At 42.1% G+C, this 27,260-nt stretch overlaps 1 protein-coding gene across 5 annotated transcripts in view; it reads left to right on the top strand.

Annotated features, from left to right (window-relative positions):
* LOC122802630 (uncharacterized protein CXorf38-like) overlaps nt 1-27,260 on the top strand; it is a 615,103-nt gene that overhangs the window by 329,769 nt on the left and 258,074 nt on the right. For all 5 annotated transcript variants that reach the window (XM_044072325.1, XM_044072324.1, XM_044072323.1 and 2 more), the window contains one exon: nt 6,214-6,384. In XM_044072325.1, coding sequence (XP_043928260.1) covers nt 6,214-6,384 — 171 coding nt within the window. The remainder of the gene's footprint in view (nt 1-6,213; nt 6,385-27,260) is intronic.

Below are 27,260 nucleotides of genomic sequence, written 5' to 3' on the forward strand. Positions count from 1 at the left end.
AAGACTAATACCCTCTCGGAAGATAATTTTCCTGGGTGCCAATTTGGACACAAACACCCAGGTGGCCTACCTCATGCCAGAGAAGCAGGGGCAACTAATTCAATACTTCAGAACACTAGCAAATTGCACCAGGCTGACTGCAAGGAAAATCCTGCAGGCTCTGGGATTCATGGCATCTTGCATCTTACTAATCCCATGTGCAAAGCTGCATATGAGAAAACTACAGTGGTACCTGAAAAACATATGGTCTCAACACAGCCACAGTTTGGAAACAATAATACCACTAATTCCATGTCTGCAAAAGGAATTTCTGTGGTGGGCTCAAGCATGTCAAACAAACACAGGTCTTCCATTCAGCAAGCCTCAAGCAAATCAAGTCATCACAACAGACGCCTCGGACTACGCCTGGGGGGCGCACATGACAGATCGGTGCATTCAGGGCAAATGGTCCCAAAAAGAGAAGCACCTTCACATCAATCAAAAAGAAATGCTAGCAGTAATAAATGCTATTATAGCCTTCAAGGACCTTCTACAACCAGGTCAACTATTGATAAGAATGGACAACACCACAGTTATGTGGTACATAAACAAACAGGGAGGAACACATTCTTACCCCCTATGCAGACTCGCCATGTCACTTTGGAACATGGCCATGGACTTACAAATGGAACTACAAGCACAGTACTTGCCAGGCAAGGAAAACACGCTGGCAGACAACCTAAGCAGGAATATGACAGATCCACACGAATGGAAATTGCATCCAAAAGTTTTTACAGAAATAATCCAAGAATGGGGAAGGCCAGACATAGATCTCTTTGCCTCCCACAAGAATCATCAATTGACAAAATTCTGCTCAAGGATCTTACATCCAAAGGCCTGGAGGATGGACGCTCTCTCTTTCAGTTGGACATCAATGACAGTTTATGCCTTCCCACCTCTTCCTCTGCTGCCCAAAGTTCTATTAAAGACAAGAGCAGACAGACCAAAGATGATTCTCATTGCTCTGGACTGGCCAAGGCAACACTGGTACCCACTCCTGAAGAGCCTGACGCATTCCCCACCATGGACCCTGCCTCTAATGCCTCTTCTTCTGACTCAGCACAGTTTCAAAACTCTTCACAGCCAGCTAAAAGCACTCAATCTAGCCGCATGGAAGATTCCTTAGCATCACAACAGGCCCTACTCTCCAAGGAGGTGCAGGATGTCATTTTGGAGGTCAGAAGGCCATCAACTAGAAAAGCTTACTCCGCAAAATGGAAACGTTTTTGTGTCTGGAATGAGAAAAAGGGCCAGGATCCTGGAAAACTGAATTTATCTCAAATACTACAATATTTGGCTGAACTGCTAAGCAGTGGACTTTCTTTCTCCTCCATCAAAATCCATGCCTCAGCCATTTCTGCAGAATACAACACTGATCCACCTTTATTCTCTCACCCTCTCTTAAGACAGTTCCTCAGAGGGGCTAAGAATTTAAGGCCTCCAAGGAAACAACCAATACCTGCTTGGGATCTTAATTTCATTCTGGAAAAACTGACCTTACCTCCCTTTGAGCCAGCTGCCTCATCAGATTTGCAATATTTGTCCTGGAAAACAGCTTTCCTTCTGGCTATCACCTCAGCTCAGAGTTTCAGAACTACAGGCTCTCATGGCTGTCCAGCCTTTTATCATCTTCCATCAGGACAGAGTTTCCTTACGAACCAACCCATCCTTTATGCCTAAAGTGGTATCCAGGGTAGCTTTAAATCAGGCCATACATTTACCTACTTTTTATCCTAATCCTCAAAACAAAGGGGAGAGATTACTACATTCCCTGGACATCCACAGACAACTGCGTTATTATTTGGACAGAACAAAGCCTTTCAGAAAATCAGAACAGCTCTTTGTGGCCTATGCGGTAGGAGCTCAGGGGAAGCCAATTTCCAAACAGACAATTTCAAAATGGATAGCCCACTGTATACGCTTTTGCTATTCCTTTCATGGCAAAACTGTTCCTACAGGCATTAGAACTCATTCTACCAGGGCCACAGCCACCTCTGCAGCCTTCCTCAGAGGAGTTCCTACCAAGGATATTTTGGAAGCAGCCACTTGGAGTTCTGTGCATACCTTCTCCATGCACTACAACCTACCATTGTACTCCAAATCTAGAGCAGGCTTTGCCACTGCAGTCTTGCAGGGCATTTTGGCTCCTCCTAGTTCCACCTAGTGCCTTCCACCCCTTTCTTAGCTTTGGGATTCTACCCATCTGTTATGACTGCAGCTGTATGCACGATGAACATAGTACAGTTTTGTACCTACCATAAATGTAGATGTTCGAGTGCTAATACAGCTGCAGTCCAGGTTTCCCTCCCTCCTTCCCCTCTTGGGACAGGCCTATAGGCTAACACATCCTCATACAACCTGATTGGGGTATTCATTTATGATGTATTTGCTTGCAACTACTGTATTTTGATTATATTGCACTGCATTATCACACAAATTTATGTATTGCCTTCCTTCTGGGGGCACCTGACATCTGGGGCAAGAAAAACTGAAGAAAATGGCGTTGGCTGGTTCCTTTATACCCCTGTCACACTGACGTCAGGGAAGAAGCGACGACAACCGACGCCGGACCTAGACTTTGGAATTCGGCCGACCGAGGACCCGCCTGACGGCAGGAGAACCCATCTGTTATGACTGCAGCTGTATTAGCACTCGAACATCTACATTTATGGTAGGTACAAAACTGTACTTTCTAAAATTCAGATTATTTTTCCAAGTGTAGTCCACAGTTGAAGTCTGATTGGACTGTCATACTCCACACTTCTTTGGTCTTTTGGGCAGGGTCCAACCCCCCCCCCCCAACTCTGTTTCACACTTCACGTGTGCAGCCTTCAGGTCATTTAATTATATAACACAATAATTCCCAGTAGTATATTAATACTTTCTAAAATAAAAGATTTTTTTTTTATATTTTTCCCCTAAAAGAATTGTTATTCAATTGAATTGTACAGGTTATAGGTCACATTAAAGGTGGGAAAAGTTTTGAAGTGATTTATTGTGGTCTCATTTTTTTTATTTCACAAAAACCTGGCATTTTATTAGGTATGTGTGTGTTTGTAAATGGTTGCACTTCATAATCTCGAATTACTGAAATCCCAAATTTCAGTAACCCGAGAACATGAAGCCGAAAACCAGAATGCCAAAAATGCATAAGAGCGAATTCGAATATCTCGAATCAGCACTTATGCATTCCCAGTACGTTACATGTAGTGTTATGGTCCCCGAGATTGCAGGTGAGTGAGTGTTTGTGAGTGTTTTTGTACATTGTATGTGTGAAGAAATAAATGTGGCAATAGCGTGCAAAATGAAGCAGGAAGCTCTGAGCACAAATTCTGCAACTTAAGCTTTTAACAATACGATGCTTTAATTATGGATAAGCGCTTTCGGTAGAGAGCAATCTCCCCACCTTCATCAGATCACAAAAAATGTAACAACACACACCCATATTTATACAAGTCCATATCAATCATTTAAGAAGATAATTATCACATTAACTACATTTAATACAATAAAAAAGTAAAAAGTAGTGTGTGGTGAACCAGTCCACCTCATAATCTAAGCCATTCTTGTTGAATAAACAGTTTACATATACTTCCATAAGTGTTTTTTATAAAGATATATTTTGCAAAAATATATATTCTTATTTTTGTATATTTACAAAATTTGTGAAAAATTTTTTTATATATATATGTGTGTCTATATGATGAATGCTTGTGTATATTATGTGTATTTTTAAATGTATTTTTGAATGCTTTGTTATGATGGCCGTAAACAAGCCCAATACTTATCGTGGTCTTTATGATGGTTTAATTAATTAAAGATGAATAAGAAAGATAAATAAGAAAACCTGAATGAACCACTCCTACTTATTAAAGCTGTAAATATTCAAAAATTAAAGCTGTAAATATTAAAAAACACTTCATGGTAATAAACCTTGGAAAGTCATCGTGTGTAAGTTGTGTAATATGAAATCTAGAAAGTCTAAAAAGCAATAGAATAATGACAACAATATTGATAAAAATGCAATAAAATTGCAGTAAAAACTACACTGTCCAAAAAACCATAAGCATTAAGACAGCATGCTTTAAATAAAACAAATGTATAAGATATACATCTATAAAAAAACCTATTATGACTAATCTTGTGAGAAGTCTATACAAAGCTGAGAGAAAAAGGGGGACTATTTAATTGTAAATGTCGTTTCTAGAGAATTGACGTTAACATTAGTGTTGAGTATAAATTAGGAAGGAGAGAGGGAAAGAAAGAAAAAGGGGAAAGAGAAAAAAGAGGGTATGAACAGTTTGGTAAAGAACCTATATATACTTAAATGAATGAATCAAATAGTTCTTAAAAGCATCCCTCTAATATCTGTGTCAATGAAATCCGGTAACATGACATTCATTATTAGACATCCTTTGTCTTCTATTTAACCCTCCCCTAGTCCTGATCTATCTCAACAGGGCTTTTAATTTCAAGATGCATTTGATGGAAACTACCTCGTTAAGACCCGGAAATATATATGATGAGGTTCTAATTTGCCAGTATACCTCCTGCTCCTCTAGTTGCAATTGCCAAGGCCCTCCTCTTAGGGCTGGCTGTATTTGTTGGATGACTGCAAACAAAAAGGAGTGCTCAGGGTTGGAAGCAACATGTTTTGCCAAAGCATTATTTAAATCGTTGATGTTAATGGCATGCACATGTTCATAGATTCTTTTCTTAAAAGCCCTGTCGGTTTTTCCGATATAAAAAGCAGGGCAATGCTTGCATGTTGCCACATAAACAACTCCTTTCGAATTGCAATTGAAACTGCCATTAATCTTGTATTCTATCCCTGCCAGGCTGACCCTTGACCCGGTTGAGATAAACTTGCAATAACGGCAGCACCCACATTTACTCATTCCTTTGGTGGCCCTGTTTGTTTTATGGTTCACTCTCTCTAAAAGATCCTTGAGATTTTGCCCCCTTCTGTATGTGAATTTGGGCCTACCACGCTATTGCCACATTTATTTCTTCACTAGTTTGCTTCTTTTTTACATTGTATGTGTGGCTAAGGGTAGGGAGGTGTAAATGTGAGTGTTGGATTTGTTGGTGCTTGTGTATGTGCTTGTGTATGTGTGATGTGTATTTGTGTGCGAGCGAGTGGATGATGCCATGGTGTGAGGTTTTTTTTTTTATGTTATGTGCAATCTCGGGAGTTTGTATATATAAGTAGGGGGGCAGGGGGGCTTGCCCCCCTGCTTATATGTAGTGTAGGGTTGTGTGGTTTGTGTGCTGTGGGTGGAATGGTATATGTGTGTGTGTGTTATGTGGTGTATGGTGCATGTATGTTCGTGATTGTGGGTTTCAGTATTGTGAATGGTTCGACTTTATAGTCTCTGGTTACTGAAATTTGGGATTTCAGTAATTCGAGATTATGAAGTGAAACCGTGTAAATTATATATATTTGTGTGTGTGTATATATGTATATGTGTGTGTGTGTGTGTGTGTGTATATATATATATATATATATATATATATATATATATATATATATATAGATAGATAGATATAGGCAAATGTGTATCTATAGATACAGAGAGAGAGAAACAAACATTTTTATATATGAAGACATACAGTCAGATGATCTTGTATGTATTTACAGCCTACTTAACTGATCTGTGTGTGTGTCTGTCTGTGTCGCATTATGTTACTGTTGCTACTTTGCCCAGTATGAATCATTCCTGTTACAGCTACCTAATTTGAAGAACGTTGAAGATGCACAGTTCTGGTGAACTCTTACACACTGTACTATTTTAATGAAATTCAAATAATCCAGGTAATCAGAATTCTGGTTTCTTTGCCTCAGGTTAGATATTCTTGGGTTTCTGGGATTTGTCTGCACTTAATCAAGGTACTTTATTTGGCTGAACATGGAGCTCTTAAGAAAAGACAACAGTGAAGATAAAAATACTGTTGGTATTTTCAGTAAGACTTGCATCTGTAAGAGTCACATTTGGTAGCTTTACAAGGTTGTCTTTCACTGTTAAGTTCAATGTTTAGCAGTAGACACAGGATCATTTAAATTGCATTTGCAGGCTTTAAAACAGTGCTGAAGAATAAATGTATAGATATTCTGTTGCTAGCCTGTAATTTCACTGTGAGCAGTAAATATTTGCTGTGCCATTATACCAACAGATTCTATCATCTGACTGGGCAGTTGTTTTATCAGGAAGAGATGACGTAGATGGCATACCAAACATGTCCAATGAGGATGAAGCAGTCCAAATCAGTACAATGGAAATAGAGTTATTAAAGGAGAAGTTACAGGAGATACTGTTGGACAAACAAGATGTTTTGTGCGAAGAGGTATTACCTGTGCATGTTCTCTGTTGTATGTTTTCTTACTCCTTTTAATGACATAAAACTGAAGGGTTTGAAAAAGGAAGAGCTTCAGCAGCACTGCTTTTTTCTTTTGAAATCACTCTGAGCTTACACTTGTATTAGAAGAGGATGACAGGATATCCAAAGTAGCAGTTTCATAACGTTATGAAGTTACAAGCTTATCTTTATTGTAAGGTCAAGCATTTATCTTGTAATAATATTTATTTGTTGTATGTATTGTGCATAATGCCTTCTGACCACTTTTTATCCACCTTGCCCATTCTTACCCCATGACACTTCAACCACAGCATGTCACATTGCCTTGTGGGTGACCCCTAATCATTAGTGAAAGTTTTACTTCTTGATAGCTGTATGTTAGGTGGCATGGTGCTTGGGTTAATGGCTGAGTTATGGGGGTTCATCATCCAGACAACTTTTAAAGGTGGTTGCTTTGTACCCCTGGCCTCTGCGCTGGTCCTTCTAAAAACCCGACTTCTGGTAACTTTTGCCTGGACTAGCTGTGGGTACTGTGCTTTATTCAGTTTGGTGGGTGTAGACATCTTCAGCCATCACTCTGTATGCCAAGACTCCCACTGTTGCCAGAACCCAGTAATACTCAGTCAAGCTGCCCCCCCTTCCCTCAATGAGCGAGTCATTATCAGGCATTTATTCCGGTCATTTCTAGACATATCCTCCTGTGCCTGGGCCATTAATCAGTCCAGTCTTATCTGGGTCATAGGCAAGGATTTATCCCTGTGTGCGCTACTTTATAATCATCTTGTCCTTAATTTTTCACATCTTGTAACCATCTGTCATGAATACAAATAAGAGAAAACTTCAAGTATACCAAACCTATGAGTCTGCATTCATAAAAATCTGCAAACTTCTCATTAGCAAATAGGCTTTGTAATGCTGTGTTGTTCTGAGACTATTGTTGTCTAGTTGCAACATAGTTACAACGTGTACATTATGACAGTCACTGAATCATGCAGAATAAATGGAACTTGTGTTTAGCTTATGTCATTTTTTTATAATGGCAGTAGGGGAGGGGTTTGTATTTTTGGTTATTTTTCATCCCATTTCATAGGTTTTCTGTATATAAATTCAAGTGCTGTAAATTAAACCTGATTGGAGGGGGTGCAGGTATCCCGAATCGAGCTTTATTTATTTGGACTGGTCCCTTTAACTTTTTCTAAAGCAAATGCATAAAATAGAGTCTCCTGATTCTGGCGGTCATAGAAGAGGAATAATTTCTTTAAATTTCAAATAGCTTTATTCATTTATCACTTAAGACATCTGCATGCTTACAGTTAGAAACCAAACAGTATTAACATTGGGCATATTCATGTATTATACATTATATATGTTTTCTTTCTTTTTAACAGTTATTCAAACCAATGATTTGATGTTGTCAGTCTTCATTTATTCCTTGACCTGTGAGTTCAGTTCAAAAATCGGAACCGACTTGGCCATACTACAGCCCGCAAGGACCAAAAACTCTTGAGCTTTTCTCCCTACCCATAATGCTCTTCTCCATTTTACATCAGATCTCATTTGCTACTTCCGGTGTTAGATGCATTGCCAAACCTCTTGAGCCAAGTCAGCTGTATTTCAAAATTATTTAGTTGTTTATCTGTTATAGTCTCTCTGTTACTTTGTTAGTTTCTCTACATTAGTTTAGAAACTCCCTACTATATATATTTTCTCCTTTAGCTCCTTTCCGTCTTTTGTGTGATAGATATGGCTGATAAAGCCAAAGTGCCCTTTCCTTTAAAAAAATGTCAGAAGTGCGATAGGAAAATGCCAAATTCTGATGGTCATTCATTATGTGTGTATTGTTTAGGCTCATTAATCTTCGAGAAGACTGTTCAATATGCCATGGATTCAGTCACCGAGCCTTAGTTGAACAAAAGAATAAACTGATGTTAAAGAGCATGCATAAATCTTATTTTGAGGAGGCCTTATCTGGTTCCAAATCTAAGACAGACCCTTCTCCTCCTCCTTCCTATTTTTCAAAAAAACGAGAAGCATAGAAAGAAAAGTCACTCAGCGTCGACCTCTCCTCCAGCATCGGTGACTAAGAAACCTAAACTAGAGGGTCCTCAAATGGCTATGGAGCTGAAAGCCTCTGCTTCGAGACTACTTGTATCTTCAGTACTGAAGCAGACATTAGAAAAACAGGACAAAACTTCAGAACCGACAACCTTGATTCCATCCACTAGACTGGCACCAACACCTGCGGTTCTGACAATCTCTGAGGAACCAGAGTACATTTTTCCAAGAATGCAATATTCCTCATCTGTAGATCCTTATGCGTGACAATTGCCTAGCCCATTTCTGGAAAGACCTAAATCTCCACACACCCAATCAATTGGCTCCACCAAGAGCTTATCAGAATTGGATGTGCTGAGGCTGGTGGATCAGGTTCTTGCTGCAAGAAGATTGCCTTCTATGTCCTCAGTTCTGACTGCCTCCAGTTCTGGAACTACTTTCTCCACAACTCCACCAAATCTTCCTCCTCTGACCCGATCTGTGGTTTTGGAGACTCAGGCTGTGATCCCTCCAGCATCGACTGTTTCGTCTCCGACCATATCTTTTTCTCCAAAATTGACTACTACCCTGAGCTCTTCGGTTCTGTCAGAACGAGACGGCTCCTGGGGTGCGGGTTCTGCTGTTAGTTCCAAGGGGCAGGTTTCAACTTCAGTATTCTCTGAGCTGTCCCTGCACCTTGGTTTTGGCATTGGGGGCAGTCTCCTCAGAGCAGGGAGTGACTTTGGTTTTGAGGCAGTCATTCTCTGTTCCGGGCTCCCTTTCCTCTTCAGAGGACCTGCCTTCCAGGCAATGGAGATGGCTTTGTCCTTGGTGGACACCCAGTCGTCTGCCCGCCAGTCGGAGTAGATCCCTGACCCTTCCTCTTGTTCTTACCCTCAACCAGCGCCTGCATTGGGACAGTGAGGGCCGAAACTGCAGGATACACCTGTCTAGGTTTTATCCTCTTCTGACACTTCTTCAGATTTTCCCACTGAAGAAGTCCCTCACAAGAGAAAGTGCAAGAGGAAGCACTTGGATTCCCTGGAAGAATCAGTCACTGAGGATACTGACTATGATGAAGGGGAGGGTTCCACTAGGTTACCTCCTGAAGATGTCTGCTTTGGAGACATCCTTGAGATGCTTAAACAAGAGGGGTGGCTGGAAGTCCCAACATCCTTTCCTGAGGAGTCAGTATACCTGCAAGCTTTTGGCTCTTGCCTATCCACTTCTTAGGTAACTCCACCAGCTGATGATCTCATCAAACTGATCGCACAGCAGGCATGGAAGGCTCCTGATTTCATAGAGCTGACCACTAAGAGGCCAGACAAAATTATCTTGGCTCCTGAAGATTTTCAGTTTTGGGCTCATGCCACAAAGAAAGAACTGTCTGAGGAGAGTTCGACCATTCATCCTCCCAGTTGAGAGTCTCAGGGGATGTATAGGTTTGGGAGTGGGTGTATGCTTCTTCAACTTTTGCTCCGCGTTCATTGAACTGTATGGCACATTTCACTAATCTTCAAAGGGATTTGATTAAGGAGTTATCAAATACCCTTGTAGGGGCCATATCTGAAGAAGCTCAAGAAAAGTTTGCTTCTCAGTTGGCCATCCTCTGGTCCATATCCAGCTTGTCCATGAGGGTTGCAGCACATGCAGCCGAAGGGATGACCAGAGCAGCGGGTTCCGGCCTAGCCATAAGGAGACACACCTGTATGTGCTTATGCGAATTTGCATAACCATTCAAGTCTTCATTCATCAATGCACTCTTTGACAGATCTTCTCTTTTTGGCCCAAAAGTTCATGAGACTTTATCCAGGTGTTAGAAAGATGGGAAGACCCTTTCTACAATGAGCATACATTTTTCTACTCCTCAACGGTCCTTCTTTAGGAACCAGAGGAGTGAAAGATGTGGTTCTGAAAGTCCTAAGGGCCTGTCCAGGACACTTGGTAGTAGCTCCCCCAGAGGCAGAGGGGAGAGTTTTAATGGAAGATGCCGTCCACATGGCAGAGGTGGCCACAAAATCAGGGTTTCCTGCCAGCACTCCTGAAAGGAGGCCCAATTGCTTGTCTCTGGAAGCAGTCAGGGGTCAGTTATCCGTACATCACACTTGGCTAAAAATAACTACAGATGTTTGGGTGCAAAGGATTATTACCAGAGGATACAATATTCCCTTTCACATTCATCCTAAAAAACTCAAAAGGTTCCCCGATGTTCCACCCAGTCAGAGGGATCTAGTAGTTTGAGAAATTAAAAAACTGCTAGAAAAAAAAGTCATCCAACATGTCCCCCCAGACAAGAAAGAATCTGGAATTTACTCAAGATTCCTTTTAGTATCAAAGAAGACAGGGGACTAGAGACCAATTTTGGATTGTGAAGTTTTGAACAAATCTATTTGACAAACAAAATTCCAGATGACCACAATTCACTCCATCCTTCCCTTCTTAGGAAAGGACAATTGAATGTGCTCACTAGATCTCCAAGACGCATATTACCACATCAGGATGGGCAAGCGCTCCAGGAGATTTTCTGCTTCCCGCTGGGAGACCGTCACTATCAGTTCAGAGCCCTGCCCTTTGGTCTCACCACATCCCCAGTGTGTTCACCAAATGCATGGCAGTGGTAGCATCTCACTTGAGACTAGACAGGCACAGAGTGCTTTCTTATTTAGATAACTGGTTCATCACTGCTTCCACCAGGCATCTCTTAGAAGAATTAAGAGACTATGTCCTTCAGACTTGTGCCGACCTCGGAATCACTATAAACCACAAGAAATCTCATCTGATTCCAATGCAGAATCTGGAATTTATAGGGGCAAATCTGAATATGAACACTTGCATAGCTTCCCTTCCTTTTCACCATTTAGAAAAGATATCTGAAGTCAGGGGAATCATCATCACGAAGACAGTAGCTGCACGTCTGGTACTGCAGGCTCTAAGTTCTCTTGCGGCGGCCATTACCTTGGTACCTCTAGAGAGATTCCACATGAGGATTCTACAATGGCTTCTTGCATTCCAGTCATCCATTCTTCATCAGCTGATGTCTCATCATATGTTAGTAACCAACCATTGCAAAAGGGATCTTCTCTGGTGGGTTCACTCCACAGATATTCTAGCAGGATGACATTTCATACAACCCCAACCCCAGGCCATAGTGACCATAGACGCCTCCTAGATCAGGTGGGGGAGACAATATCTGGAAAGACAGTCCAAGACACTTGGTCCCTTACAGTGACCAGCTTGCATATCAGTGTCCTAGAGATGAGGGCAGTGCTGTTAGTGTTGCAGGCCTTTCAAACTGTTTTTCCTTCAGAGACATTTGTGATCCAGACAGACATGTCAGTCTTCTGGTACATGAACAAAGAGGAACCAAGTGTTATCCCCTTTGTTGAGAAGCACTAAGAGTTTGGGAGTGGGTGATCTCTTCCAACCACTTTCTAATAACATACAGCCCGGGGACTTCCAGTGTGATAGCGGACAAGCTGAGCAGATGCATCCTCATACCTCACGAGTCGTCTTGCAACCCGAAAGTGGCACAAATTACTTTTTGCTGCTGGGGCAAGCCTTGCTGCGACTTCTTTGCATCGTCCCAAAACAACAAGTGCAGAAGGTACTTTGCCCTGGTGCCCCCAACGGGGGAGTCCCCCAAGAGACACACTCCTTCACGATTACCCCAAAAGACTTCTATATGCTTTTCCCCCCCTGATACTGTTAATCCTTCAATTTCTGAAGAAAACAACCAAGTTGAAGAGCAAAGTGATCCTCATTGCTCCATTCTGGCCTCAACATATTTGATTCCCCTTCCTCTGACCTCATCTGATTCAGCAACTGTGGATTCTGGACCCATCTTCAGATCTCCTGTCCCGTTCAGTGGGGATTAGTTCACCCGAACCTTCAGAACCTAAAACTCACAGTGTGGCTTCTCCACTTCAACTGATTGCCAGGCATAACACTGTGTCTTCTCTAGTCCATAAGATTATTTTGGCTTTGCATAAACCCTCTACTAGAAAACTTTATTGTAGTAAGTGGAAAAAATTGTCATGTTGGGCTCCTAATAATAATGACATTGATCCTCTTTCAGCCCCCATCAGAAAAAAAAAGTTTTTGACATTGCTTTTTGAAGCAGGAGCTTCTGCCTCTTACCATCAGGATTCAACTAGCAACCGTTTGAAATTTTCACAGTACGTTACAGGACACCTCATTAATGTCTCATAAACTGTGCAAGGCCTTTTTGAAAGGAACCTTGATGCTGAGGCCTCTGTTCCATGGGATCTCAACTTGGTTTTTCAGACTTTGATATACTTTGAAGAAATACAACTCTGACCCAAACCACCGACTGTGGTACAAATAAATCACAAGGCAAGAAAGTTAAAACTTTTATTCCTTCTTTCTCTTCTCTAGCGCTTCGGTGTAACCACCTTCAAAGAGTAACAAACAGTAACAACCAAAAACACACATCTTTATATACGTATTCCACAAATTCACATCAATTATACAATAAATTAATAAATATTTAAAGCAGACGTTTCCAATTTAAATCATTATTAAGGACATTAGGCACTAATGTCTTATATTTTAAAATATATATGCTTTCTTTATACTTCATCTTATGTTTCAATAAATTTTCATCTCCACAGAAACATTTTACTGTTTCCAAAACAGTACCCTTTAATTTAGAAGCATCACTATCATGTAACATTTTAAAATGCAGGGAAATTGCTTTATCCTCTCTTTTATTCCTAATATCCCTTATATGTTCCATGAATCTGACACGAAATTCACTCTTCGTTTCTCCTATATAAAATAAGGCACAAGGGCATCTTAAGGCATAAACAACTCCTTTACTCCTACAAGAATAAACTTCTCTAGGTTCAACTTTCGTCCCATTTATACTATAAAAGGCTTTCTCTACCTGTTTACAAACACTGCATTTATTGCAACTTAATGTTCCCTTAAAAATTAAAGAAGTAGGTATAACCACCGCTGGTAAACTAAACTTCCCATGTACCACCATATCCTTCAAATTCCTTCCCCTTTTATAAGAAAATAGGGGTTTAGGTGGTAACCTATCTCCAATTAAATAATCCCAATAATATTCCACTAAAGTTCTCATTTCCTCACTTTTAATGTTGTAAACAGACACATAATACATAGTATCTGTCTTACTCTGAGTAACAAAATTTTCTTTAGTAGGCTTAGGACCCTGGAATGTCCCCATATATGCCCTACTATCAGTACTCCCCACACATCCAAATACCTCTTTCCAAACTCTATTCTCAGCCTCTTTCAAAACACCAGGATCATACCCCCTTCTCACAAACATATTACTAGTTTGTTTCAATTCCCTCATTAACACATCCTTATCACTACACAATCTAGAAATGCGATGTAACTCCCCGTATGGTAAAGCTTTCAAAACATGGGGAGGATGACAACTAGAAGCATGGAGGTACTGATTCCCATCAGTAAACTTCCTATGAACAGTATGGGAAATATTACCATCAAGATTTCCCTCCAAAATTAAATCCAAATAAACCACCCTACTCCCTTTCTGTAATCCATCAAACGATAAACCAAACGGGTTATTGTGCATTTCTAACACAAAATGATCCACTTTATCCAAACCTCCATCACATACAAAAATTAAATCATCTATATAACGAAAATAAAAATCCACATGTGACCTCATAAAATTTAACTTAAATAGAAACTGAATTTCAAAAAAGGACATAAAAAGGTTGGCATACATGGGGGCAAACGCTGCCCCCATAGCCGTACCTTGTATTTGTCTAAACAATTCATTATTAAAATGAAAAAAATTATTTGTCAAACAAAAATCGACCATTTCCATAACAAAACTAACAACAGGACTATTGCCCAAAAAATAATGGATGGCTCTAAGGCCATCTGCATGTTTAATGGAGGTATATAAACTTTTAACATCTAAAACTAAAAAGAACTTCCTCTCATTCCATTTTAGAGAGGAAATTTTTCTCAACAAATCAGAGCTATCTTGGATGTATGCAGGAGATACTACAACATGAGGCAATAACATTCTGTGTAAAAGTAAGCCCATATTATGTAAAAAATATTTACAAGCAGAAATAATGGGCCTGCCAGGTGACTCTGTCAAACTATTTTGAATTTTCGGTAAACAAAAAAAGAAAGCCACTTCGCTATTACAATTAACCAACTTATCCTTAACATTCTTTTCAGAAAAAAAGCCTTTCTTAACATATTTATCAAGCTTTTTTTCATATTCAGTTACAGCTTTCTTATACTCTATAATGCTACATCTCTCATATACTTCAGTGTTATTTAAATGTAACATGCACATATTCAAATACTGAGCTGCATTCATAATGACAATTTTATTCCCTTTATCAGAAGGCTTTATTACTATGTCCTTTCTCTTTTCTAAGGACTTTAGTGCCTTCCATTCCCTTGATGTCAAATTGTATTTAATATCGTGTTTATTCAACAGCACAGACTCACAAATATTTATCCCCCCCAAATCCTACCATAGCCCCAAACTGGGAAATACGTGGATTATCAAAGGGAGGAATAAACTTATTTAACGAAGGAATATATGTCATGTCAATTGCTTTCTCAGCATTACAAATCACAATGCCCCCATGTCAATATCATGCACATCTTCAATTACATCTGAACAGGAGAAAAAACTATCGTCAGATTCATTACTATTGAAGTCACCACAAACTTCATCATTCATTAACATAACTTTAGAAAAATAGTTTTTCAAAAAAAACTTTTCTCAAAAAGCGAAACATTTCTTGCCTAACCACATGAGCCCTAGGTAAAACAGTGGGCACAAATTTTAATCCCAAATTTAAAACATCAACTTGTTCCTGTGTTAATTCACAACCAGACAAATGAATAAGCAAGTTTATATCATTACATGACTCACCGTTTAAATTTCTTGTTAGAATAATGTCCCTTGAAAGGTCTCTGTTTATAATCCCCCCTATAGTCCTTCCCCCACTCTTCAGATTCTTGTTCAAGATTCCTTGTCCGCTTCTGCCCTTGTCGGTCTTGTCGAAATGCTTGAAAATGATTTCCCTGGTTCTGAAAAGTATGGGCATGTTCCACTGGTCTTCCTGGTTGTGGCAGCACCGGGAAATTGTCACTCACATCGGTCTCATAATGACTTTCATCTCCCGAAGACATGAAAGAAGCAGACGCAGTCTTTTTAAACCTGACTTGATGACGCTTCCGATTACCGCTTTTCCGATTGGCTGTATACACAATTGCAAGACCCGCCTCGTACTCATGAATGTCCCTTTGTAACTTAGTCTTTTTCTGCTCTACAAGTTCGGCTTCTAAAGAAATCAAGTTCTTATTGATTCTATCCAAGAAGCTCTTAATGCCTTGAACTCCCAAAGCATTACTAATATTTTGAGATAGAACCGCCAATATTTGATTCCCCTTCCTCTGACCTCATCTGATTCAGCAACTGTGGATTCTGGACCCATCTTCAGATCTCCTGTCCCGTTCAGAGGGGATTAGTTCACCCGAACCTTCAGAACCTAAAACTCAGTGTGGCTTCTCTACTTCAACTGCTTGCCAGGCATAACATTGTGTCTTCTCTAGTCCATAAGATTATTTTGGCTTTGCATAAACCCTCTACTAGAAAACTTTATTGTAGTAAGTGGAAAAAATTGTCATGTTGGGCTCCTAATAATAATGACATTGATCCTCTTTCAGCCCCCATCAGAAAAAAAAAAGTTTTTGACATTGCTTTTTGAAGCAGGAGCTTCTGCCTCTTACCATCAGGATTCAACTAGCAACCGTTTGAAATGTTCACAGTACGTTACAGGACCCCTCATTAATGTCTCATAAACTGTGCAAGGCCTTTTTGAAAGGAACCTTGATGCTGAGGCCTCTTTTCCATGGGATCTCAACTTGGTTTTTCAGACTTTGATATACTTTGAGCCTGCAGCCTCTTGTGAGGTAAAGTACTTGTCTTAGAAAACAGCTTTCTTAATAGCTGCTACCTCTGCTAGAAGAATTTCGGAGATACAGGCAGTCTTGTAAATCACCATATTTGACACTTCACCCAGGTAGAGTTTCTTTAAAGACTAATCCATCCTTTCTACCAAAGGTTGTTTCGGAGACAAATAATCAGTCAGATTATACATTTACCAGATGTTCTTCATCTCACATTGCTGCAGTCCTAACACTTGGGTAGTCCGCTGTCCCAGTCGGCCCGAATACCAAAGTATAAGGCTGACGTCGGTCAAGGCGCATTTGTCTGACATCAGGACGTCAGGGTACAAATGCGCATGACCGACGTCATATCCTCAGTCTTTTTTGCCGCATGGTCCGATGCAGAAGCAATATTGCGAGTGCAGGTTGGCGTTCTGAAATTTTCTGAAGTCGGAGTTTCAGACCGAATCAAAGTTGGCTAAGTACCCCGTTGGGGAATATTTTGGTTTTTTCTTGCCTCAGTATTTAACCGGATGTCAGAAAAAGTGAATAACTGTATTTCTTGTGGGAAACAGATACCTCATAGGGATTACCATACCTTGTGTATACCTTGCTTAGGGCCTGAGCACGGCGTTGTTGGCTGTCGCTCTTGTGCTAGATTTAACAAACGCACTATTAAGAGAAGATTAGATTGTGCCAGGTTAGTTTTTGGGAAGCGTTGTAATTACAACATGCCGTCGGATGCTCCGGCGCCCGCTTCGCCTAAAAAGCGCAAGGACAAAGCAGCGAAGCCTAGGGTGGAAGAACCGTCTGTCCCGGACGTCGGTTCTTTAGAGGGCTCGGTGGAGCCGGTGGTTCTACCAGAAGTTCCTTTGGATTCTCAGGGAGAGACTTTACTGTTACAAGATGTGTCCTCTCAGGAGGTAGGCCAGGCTGAAGGGGCTTCTCAGGTAGCTGTTCTCCCTCCCTTGCTAAGGTGGTTAGGCCCTCTCTTTCTGTTTCCAAGGCTTCTTCTAGGGGCAGGCCAGGGTTAACTTCAGTGGGGGGTCTCCCCTAGTTCTTCAGGGTCTCTGCCTAAGAAACATATGCTTAAAATGGCAGAAGATTTGATTACTATGATTAGAGGTTCTATGCCCCCTGATAAGAGGCCTAGGGTGGAACCTGAGCTTGAGAGTTTTGAGCAGTGTTCGAGGCTTCTGAGTCTTGGCTGAAGACTTGCAGGAGTATCCTCCTTATTCTGATTCTGATGTAGATGATTCTACTCCTTGGCTTCTCCTCCTGAGGATTTTTCTTTTCAGAGACTCTTCATTCCATGAGGGAGCATTTTAACTGGCAAGGTCAAGATTTCTCTGATTCCAGGAAAAGGCTTAGGGAATTTTTGTTTCTACCCCAGCATAGGCCTTTGGCTATACCTCCGGTTCTGGATGTGGTAGAGGATGTTTTGCAGAAGCTTCCTGAACCCTGATTCTTTGCCTCCTGCCCCAGTTAAACCGGATAGGTATTATAGGGTGCCTGAAGCTCATAAGTATCTTTTTAAGAGTCCTAGGGCAGATCCAGAAACTGTTTCTCAGGGCCCTAAAGGTGTTAAGGCTTCTGTTGTTAAAAATCCTGTTCCTTCTGATAAAGAGGCAAGGGCTTTGGATAGATGGGGAAAGAAGGTGTATACTTCCTCCACTTTAGCCATGAGGGCTTTGAATTGCCAGTTTCACATGTTGAAATACCAAAATTATCTCCTTTCACAATTGAAGTCTAAGGTAGATGCTCTGGCGGAAGGTATTGAGTGTAAAGAGTTGCAGGATTTAGTTCATGTTTCTGAACAGGTGGGTAAGCATTCCTTGCAATGTGGTTTTGATGCTGTACAGGCCTCTTGAGGGTGGCAGCCACTGGTTCTGTTCTTCGCAGGCACGCCTGGCTGAGGGATCAGAATTTAGCTGAACATGTAAAGACAAGGATTTTAGATGCTCCTTTACAATCTGATGTGTTATTTGGTACGCCTGTGGAAGCAGTTTTAAAGAAAATGGAGGACAAGGCTAAGTCTATGCAGACTGTTAAAGATTTTTTGCAGGTTCAGCCTCCAAAGTTTAGTAGAAATTGGCCTACTAAGGGGTGGACATATCCTTCTTATGATTCTCAGTCTAGGGGTAGATCTAGACGTGGTAGGGGCAGAGCTCAAGGTTCTTTTAGGCCTAGAGTTCACCTGCCCAGTCTTCTGGTGAGGGCAGGGGTCAGTCCTTTCGTAAGCAGACCCAATGACCTGCCTTTTCAGCTGCCAGAGCCTTCTCGTCTGGCAGCACCTTTGGGAGGAAGGCTGGCACTTTTCAAAGAAAATTGGAGTTTAATTACCCAAGACAGATGGGTATTGGATATCATTCACCACGGTTACAGGTTTTATTTCCATACCTTGCCTCCTTTCAAAGGCATGCCAGACATTCCTCCTATACAAAGAAAAGAAGCTCACAAGCAAATTTCTCTGTTACTCCAAATAGGGGCCATTCAGCCGGTTCCTTTGCCAGAAAGGGGCCTAGGATTTTATTCTCGCCTGTTCTAGTACCAAAAAAGGGGAACACGTGGAGACCAATTTTGGATTTATCTATCCTCAACACTTATCTGGACATTCCCAAGTTCAAAATGTTGACGTTACAACAGCTTTTACCTCTGCTGGGCAAAGATCACTGGATGGTAACTTTAGATCTCAAGGAGGCTTACCTTCATGTGCCTATCAGACTCAGTTGCAGGAAGTGTCTGCGTTTTTGAGCTGGGAATTCCCATTATCAGTTCTCTGCATTGCCCTTTGGCTTATCTACTGCGCCCAGAATATTCACAAAAGTTCTGGCTCCAGTCATAGCTTTCTTCAGGCTGAAAGGAATACAAATTTATCCTTACTTGGACGACTGCCTGATTCTGGCTCAAGAAAAGGACGAGCTTCTTCAGCATTTGGAATATGTGATAGCAGTGCTAAGATGCCTGGGGTATTCTGTGAACGAAATAAAGTCCAGTCTAGTACCCTCTCAAGACATGTGCTTTCTGGGTGTGAGACTGAATACAGCAACCCAGATGGCCTTTTAACCCCGGACAAACAAAAGAATCTTTCCCTTTACTTCCATCAACTATCTCTTCAGTCCGGGCTGACTGCAAGGACAGTCCTTCAAGCCTTAGGGTTCATGGCATCTTGTATTCTGGTGCTTCCCAATGCCAAACTGCATATGAGGAAGCTGCAATGGTATCTCAAAATGTATGGACACAGCACTGCCAGGATTTGGACACTGTCATTCAAATAATACCTTGCATTCAAAAGGAATTTTTGTGGTGGGCTCAGGAATGTCACCTAAACAAGGGACTCTCTGTGACCCGGCCAGAGGCGAGTCAGATTCTAACGACAGATGCCTCAGACATAGCTTGGGAGCTCATCTGAATGGAAAGTGGATACAAGACAAGTGGCCTGCCAGACTACAGCATCTACATATCAACATGAAGGAGATGTTAGCAGTCCAGTTTGCATTAATGGCTTTCAAGGAGTTACTTCTTCCAGGGCAGGTGTTGATTCTAACAGACAACACAACTGTCATGTGGTACATCAACAAGCAAGGGGGAACACATTCTTATCCTCTATGCAGGCAAGCAATGATTTTGTGGGAGACTGCTCAGCTTGCAGCTAAATCTTCAGGCAAGGTTTCTGCCAGGAGCACAGAACTCCTTAGCAGATGTGTTAAGCAGGCAAATCATGGATCCCCACGGGTGGAAACTGGATCTTCATGTATTTCCAAAGTTGACAGTGTCATGGGGAACTCCAGACATAGATCTGTTCGCTTCTCCACTAAACCACCAGCTGCCAAAGTTTTGCACGAAAAGGTTTCATCACACAGCTTGGAAAGTGGATGCTCTTTCTTTCAGTTGGAAAAATCTTCATGTGTACGCCTTTCCACCTCTGCCTCTCCTCCCAAAGGTACTCCTGAAGGTCAGACAAGACAAGCCAAGGATGATTTTAATAGCTCCAGATTGGCCTCGGCAACACTGGTACCCATTACTGAGGAATCTGGTAAGGAAGCCTCCATGGCCTTTACCTTTGATTCCACACCTTTTGTCTCAGAGGGATGGTCATCTACTCGATGTCAAGCTTCACTCTCTTCATCTAACAGCCTGGCATATTCTGTTTTGAACCACAGCAGGTCTCAACTTCCTCAACAAGTTTTGAATGTGATTATGGAAGCCAGAAGGCCTAGTACACGTAAAGTGTATGCAGAAAAATGGAAGAGATTTTTATTTTGGAGTGCAGCAAAGGATTTGGATGTTTCTGAGCCTAATTTGAGTGTGGCTCTTCAATATCTTACTGAGTTATTGGACAAAGGTTTGTCTTTCTCTTCCATTAAGATTCATGCTGCAGCAATTTCAGCTCACTATGATTGTGACCCACCATTGTTTTCTCATCCTTTGTTCAAGCAATTTCTTAGAGGGGCAAAGAATATAAGACCCCCACGTAAAGCTCCTACTCCTGCTTGGGACCTCAATTTTGTGTTGGAGAAACTTACTCTACAACCTTTTGAGCCTGCGGCTACTGCTGAATTGAAATACTTGTCATGGAAGACTGCTTTTTGTTGGCCATTACTTCTGCAAGAAGGGTTTCTGAATTGCAGGCCCTTATGGCGGTTGAGCCTTTTTTGATTTTCCATAAGGATAGGGTATCATTACGTACTAATCCTTCCTTTATGCCTAAGGTGGTTTCTAGTGTGGCTTTAAACCAAACTATTCATTTGCCTACTTTTTATGCAGATCCCCAAAATAGGGGAAAAGATTTTGCACACTTTAGATGTACACAGGCAGTTGCGTTATTATTTAAGCAGGACTAGGGATTTTAGGCAGTCTCAGCAGTTGTTTGTTTCTTTTGCTTTGAGTTCTCAGGGCAAGCCTGTGTCAAAACAAACTATATCTAAGTGGATTGGGTTTTGCATTGCATTCTGTTATTCCCATCATGGCAAGGAGATTCCAGCTGGGATTAGGCCTCATTCCACTAGGGCTACTGCCACTTCAACAGCATTTCTAAGGGGGTGGCAACTAAGGATATTTTGGAGGCAGCTACTTGGAGTTCAGTGCATACTTTCTCCAAGCATTACCACCTTCCTCTCTATTCTAAATCCAGGGCTGGTTTTGCCACTGCTGTGTTGCAGGGCATTTTGGCAGCTCCTGCTTCATTATAGTTTAGCCATCCTCCCTTACCTCTGCTTTGGGATTCTACCCAAGTGTTAGGACTGCAGCAATGTGAGATGAAGAACATAGTACAGTTTTGTACCTACCATAAATGTAGATGTTCAAGATCCACATTGCTGCAGTCAATTACCTCCCTCCTTCCCCTCTGTGTTTAGGGGTGGTTGTGTGAGTAGGGTTCTATTTTTGTAAATTTGTATATATTGTACATATATTAGGTACAGGAGGGTTTGGTGTTTTTTGGTTTTGGCCTTATCTTTTTAGGGTCTTCTGACATCTGGGGCAAGAAAAGACTGAGGATATGACGTCGGTCATGCGCATTTGTACCCTGACGTCCTGATGTCAGACAAATGCGCCTTGACCGACGTCAGCCTTATACTTTGGTATTCGGGCCGACTGGGACAGCGGACTACCCAAGTGTTAGGACTGCAGCAATGTGGATCTTCGAACATCTACATTTATGGTAGGTACAAAACTGTACTTTTTCTTTCATACATTTTCAAGGAAAGGTGAATATTGTTTGCACTTATTAGACATCCACAGACAATTGCATTTCTACCGTCACAGAACAAAATCTGTCAGAAAATTTGATCAACTGTTTATTGCCTTTTCTAGTGCTAGACTAGGTAGACTAGTATCCAGAGTTCCACTTTCTAAATGGTTGAAAGATTGCATATCCTTCATGTACACCAAAAAGAAAAAGAATGATGTTCATCGTGCATACAGCTGCAGTCATAACAGATGGGTTTTCCTGCCGTCAGGCGGGTCCTCGGTTGGCCGAATTCCAAAGTCTAGGTCTGGCGTCGGATGTCGTCGCTTCTTCCCTGACGTCAGTGCGACAGGGGTATAAAAGAACCAGCCAACGCCATTTTCTTCAGTCTTTCTTGCCGCGCGGTGCCCGAAGCAGCAGCAGTTCGCAAGTGCCGGTCGGCCAGCTCCTGAGATTACGAATATTTTTCAACCGAAGTCTTCTTGAAAGCTAAGAAACACCGTTGGAGAAACTTTTCTTGCCTCACACCGATGTCAGACAAAGTTAATAATTGCATTTCATGTGGGAAGCAAATACCGCATAAGGATTTCCATTCCCTCTGCATTCCTTGCTTAGGCCCAGACCACGACGTCTCGGCCTGTCGTTTTTGTGCTACATTCAACAGACGCACTATTAAGCGTCGGGCAGAGTTCGCCCAACACTATTTTGGCAAAAAGTTTAATTACATTATGTCGTCGGATAATCCGACTCCAGTTTTGAGTAAAAGACGCAAAGATAAGGACCGACCTACGAGGTCCGCGACTTCTACCGACACCACGCTAAAGCCGACTACTGGTGCTCTGGTTCTCAGCGAGGTGCCTCCGCAGCCCCTGACTACCGATGACACTTCATTAGCAGTGTCTTCTGTGCCCGATGTCGCAGGCTCTTCGGCCCACACCCCGACTACAGATACCGAAGCCACTCTTGGCGGGGAAACTCAGAGTTTAGACAGGCCTGCCACCTCTCAAGGTGCCTTCAGGCCTTCTACTTCTTTTTCCTTCTACTTCTTTTTCCTTCTACTTCTTTTTCCATTAAGGCTTTCACTAAATCTAAAGCAGCCATGCATTCTAAAAGACGAGCTCCACAGGGCCCCTCTCAAGGCCCCATGCCTAAAAAGCAGATGCTCAAAATGGCTGAGGATTTGATTACTCTTATCAGGGATTCCCAACCCCCCTCGGACAAAAGGCCCAGAGTGGAGGAAGAATACCCTTCCTCGGACCAGGCCTCCATTACTTCAGAGCATTCTGAAGACCAGGAACATTCATACTCCCCTTTTGAAGATTCTGATGCAGAGGAGTCCATTCCCTCTGTCTCCCCCCCCTAAGGACTACTCTTTTGGGGAAACCTTGCATACCTTGAGGGAACACTTCCACTGGGAAGGCCAAGATTACTCAGACTCCAAGAAAAGGCTCAGGGATTTCCTCTTGCTCCCTTAGCACAGGCCTCTGGCTATCCCTCCTGTCTTAGACATACTAGATGTGTATTCAGAGGCCAGCCTCAACCCAGACTCTTTACCTCCAGTTCCATTCAAGCCTGACAGGTATTACCGGGTTCCTGATTCACACCAATTCCTATACAAAAGCCATGCGGCTGACCCAGAAACCATTTCACAGGGTCCCAAGGGAATTAAGGCCTCCACTGCCAAAAATCCATTACCTTCAGAGAGAGATTCCAGAGCTTTAGAAAGGTGGGGGAAAAAGGTATACACCTCGGCCACCTTAACCATGAGGGCATTAAACTCTCAGTTCCATATGTTAAAGTATCAACAGTTTTTGTTATCTCATTTGAAAGGTAAAATGCCACAACCTGAACAACCAGACTTGAAGGAGTTGCAGGATTTGTTACATAGTGCAGAGCAAGTGGGTAAACATACCTTGCAATGTGGTTTTGATGCTTTAGAGGCCTCATGTAGAGCTGCTGTTACAGGATCAGTCATACGTAGACATGCCTGGCTCAAAGAGCAAACCTTACCAGATCATGTCAAGGCTAAACTACTAGATGCACCTTTTCAAAAAGATGCATTGTTTGGTGTTAAAGCTGAGGAGGTATTAAAGAAAATGGAGGAAAAGGCAAAATCAATGCAAACAGTGAAAGATTTCCTACAGGTACAACCTCCACGTTTCAGTAGAAACTGGCCTTCAAAAAATTGGTTAAGCACCTACACCAAGAGGTGGTGAGGATAGTTCACAGCCATTCAGAAAGCAGAACCAATGACTTTCCCCTTTGCATGCCAAGCAAGGCTCAATTGGCAGCACCTTTAGGCGGAAAACTGGCGTTATTTTCGAAAAATTGGCATATTGTCACAAAAGACAAATGGATCCTGGACATTATAGACAGAGGCTACAGATTCCACTTTCACACCCTTCCAAGAATGAGAGGCATGCCAAACCTGCCACACAATCAAAGGGCAGAGGTACAAAAACAAATTTCAGATCTCATGGACATGAAAGCTATTCAAGAGGTACCTGCACAAGAACAGGGTCAAGGTTTTTATTCCAGACTATTCCTGGTACCAAGGAAGGGCAAAGATTGGAGACCTATTTTGGACCTATCCATCCTAAACACATATTTACTCGTACCAAAATTCAAGATGCTCACATTACAGCAGCTTCTTCCCATGCTGGGCAAGGAGTCTTGGCTGGTAACATTGGACCTCAAGGAGGCATACCTGCATGTACCAATCAGACAAGATTGCAGAAGATGCCTCCGATTTCTTGCAGGTTCAACCCATTATCAATTCTCTGCATTGCCCTTTGGCTTATCTACTGCACCCAGAGTGTTCACGAAATGCCTGGCATCAGTAATTGCCTTCTGCAGACTTCAAGGGATACAGATATACCCATATTTGGACGACTGCCTGATCCAAGCGGACAGCAAACACATATTTCTGAAACACCTGGCGTTTGTAATAATGTTGTTGAATTCTCTGGGATACACAGTCAGCAAAAAGAAATCAAGATTAATACCCCCTCAAACAATAATTTTCCTGGGTGCCAGCTTGAATACAAACACCCAGATGGCCTACCTCACGCCAGAGAAACAAGGGCAACTAACTCATTACTTCAGAAAACTGGCAAACTTCACCAGGCTGACTGCAAGGAAAATCCTGCAGGCTCTGGGATTCATGGCATCTTGCATCCTACTAATCCCATGTGCAAAGCTGCATATGAGGAAACTTCAATGGTACATAAAAAACTTATGGTCTCAACACAGCCACAGTTTGGAAACAATTATACCACTGATTCCATGTCTTCAAAAGGAATTTCTGTGGTGGGCTCAAGCATGCCAAAGAAACATAGGTCTCCCATTCTGCAAGCCTCAAGCAAATCAAGTCATCACAACAGACTCCTCGGACTACGCCTGGGGGGCGCACATGACAGATCGGTGCATTCAGGGCAAATGGTCCCAAAAAAAAAGCACCTACACATCAATCAAAAGGAAATGCTAGCAGTAATAAATGCTATTATGGCTTTCAAAGACCTACTGCATCCAGGCCAGCTATTGATAAGGACAGACAACACCACAGTGATGTGGTACATAAACAAACAGGGAGGAACTCATTCATACCCCCTATGCAGGCTAGCCATGTCTCTTTGGAACATGGCTCTGGAATTACAAATCCAACTTCAAGCACAGTTCCTGCCAGGCAAGGAAAACACGCTGGCGGACAACCTAAGCAGAAATATGACAGATCCACACGAATGGAAGTTGCATCCTCAAGTTTTTACAAGGATAATTCAAGCATGGGGAATGCCAGACATAGATCTCTTTGCCACCCACAGAAATTACCAATTGACAAAATTCTGCTCAAGGACCTTTCACCCACAGGCCTGGAAAGTGGACGCACTCTCTTTCAGTTGGACAACTATGACAGTTTATGCCTTTCCACCTCTTCCTCTGCTGCCCAAAGTTCTATTAAAAGCCAGAGCAGACAGACCAAAGATGATTCTCATTGCTCCAGACTGGCCAAGACAGCACTGGTACCCACTCCTGAGGAGCCTGACTCATTCCCCACCATGGATCCTTCCGATAATGCCTCTTCTTCTGACTCGGCACAACTTCAAAACTCTTCACAGTCAGCTGAAAACACTCAGTCTAGCCGCATGGAGGATTCCTTAAATTCACAACAGACCCTACTCTCCAAGGAGGTGCAGGATGTCATTTTGGAGGCCAGAAGGCCTTCTACTAGAAAAGCCTACTCCACAAAATGGAAACGGTTTTGTGCCTGGAATCAGAAAAAGGGTCAGAATCCTGAAATACTGAATTTACCTCAAATATTACAGTACTTAGCTGAGATGCTAAACAGTGGACTTTCATTCTCCTCCATCAAAATCCATGCCTCAGCCATTTCTGCAGAATACAACACTGATCCTCCTTTATTCTCTCACCCTCTCTTAAGACAGTTCCTCAGAGGGGCTAAGAATATAAAACCCCCAAGGAAGCAACCAGTACCTGCTTGGGACCTCAATTTAATTCTAGAAAAGCTGACCCTGCCTCCTTTTGAGCCAGCTGCTTCAACAGAACTGCAATATTTGTCATGGAAAACAGCCTTCCTTCTGGCTATCACCTCAGCACGCAGGGTTTTGGAACTACAAGCCCTCATGGCTGTGCAGCCTTTCATCATTTTCCATCAGGACAGAGTTTCCTTACAAACCAACCCTTCTTTTATGCCAAAGGTAGTATCCAGGGTAGCCTTGAATCAGGCTATCCACTTACCTACCTTTTATCCTAATCCACAAAACAAAGGGGAGAGACTACTACATTCCTTGGACATTCACAGACAGCTCCATTATTATTTGGACAGAACAAAGCCTTTCAGAAAATCAGAGCAACTCTTTTTGTCCTATGCTACAGGTGTTCAAGGGAAGCCTATTTCCAAACAGACAATCTCAAAATGGATAGCCCAATGCATTCGCTTTTGTTACTCTTTTCATGGTAAAACTGTACCTACAGGCATCAGATCTCACTCCACAAGGGCCACAGCTACCTCTGCAGCTTTCCTCAGGGGGGTTCCTACCAAAGATATTTTGGAAGCAGCCACTTGGACATACTTTCTCCAAGCACCATCACCTACCATTATACTCCAAATCTAGAGCGGGCTTTGCCACTGCAGTCTTGCAGGGCATCCTGGCTCCTCCTAGTTCCACTTAGTGCCTATCAC

Source organism: Protopterus annectens, chromosome 5.part0 (genome assembly GCF_019279795.1).
Source record: "Protopterus annectens isolate FY-2018-M chromosome 5.part0, PAN1.0, whole genome shotgun sequence".
NCBI lineage: Eukaryota > Metazoa > Chordata > Ceratodontiformes > Protopteridae > Protopterus > Protopterus annectens.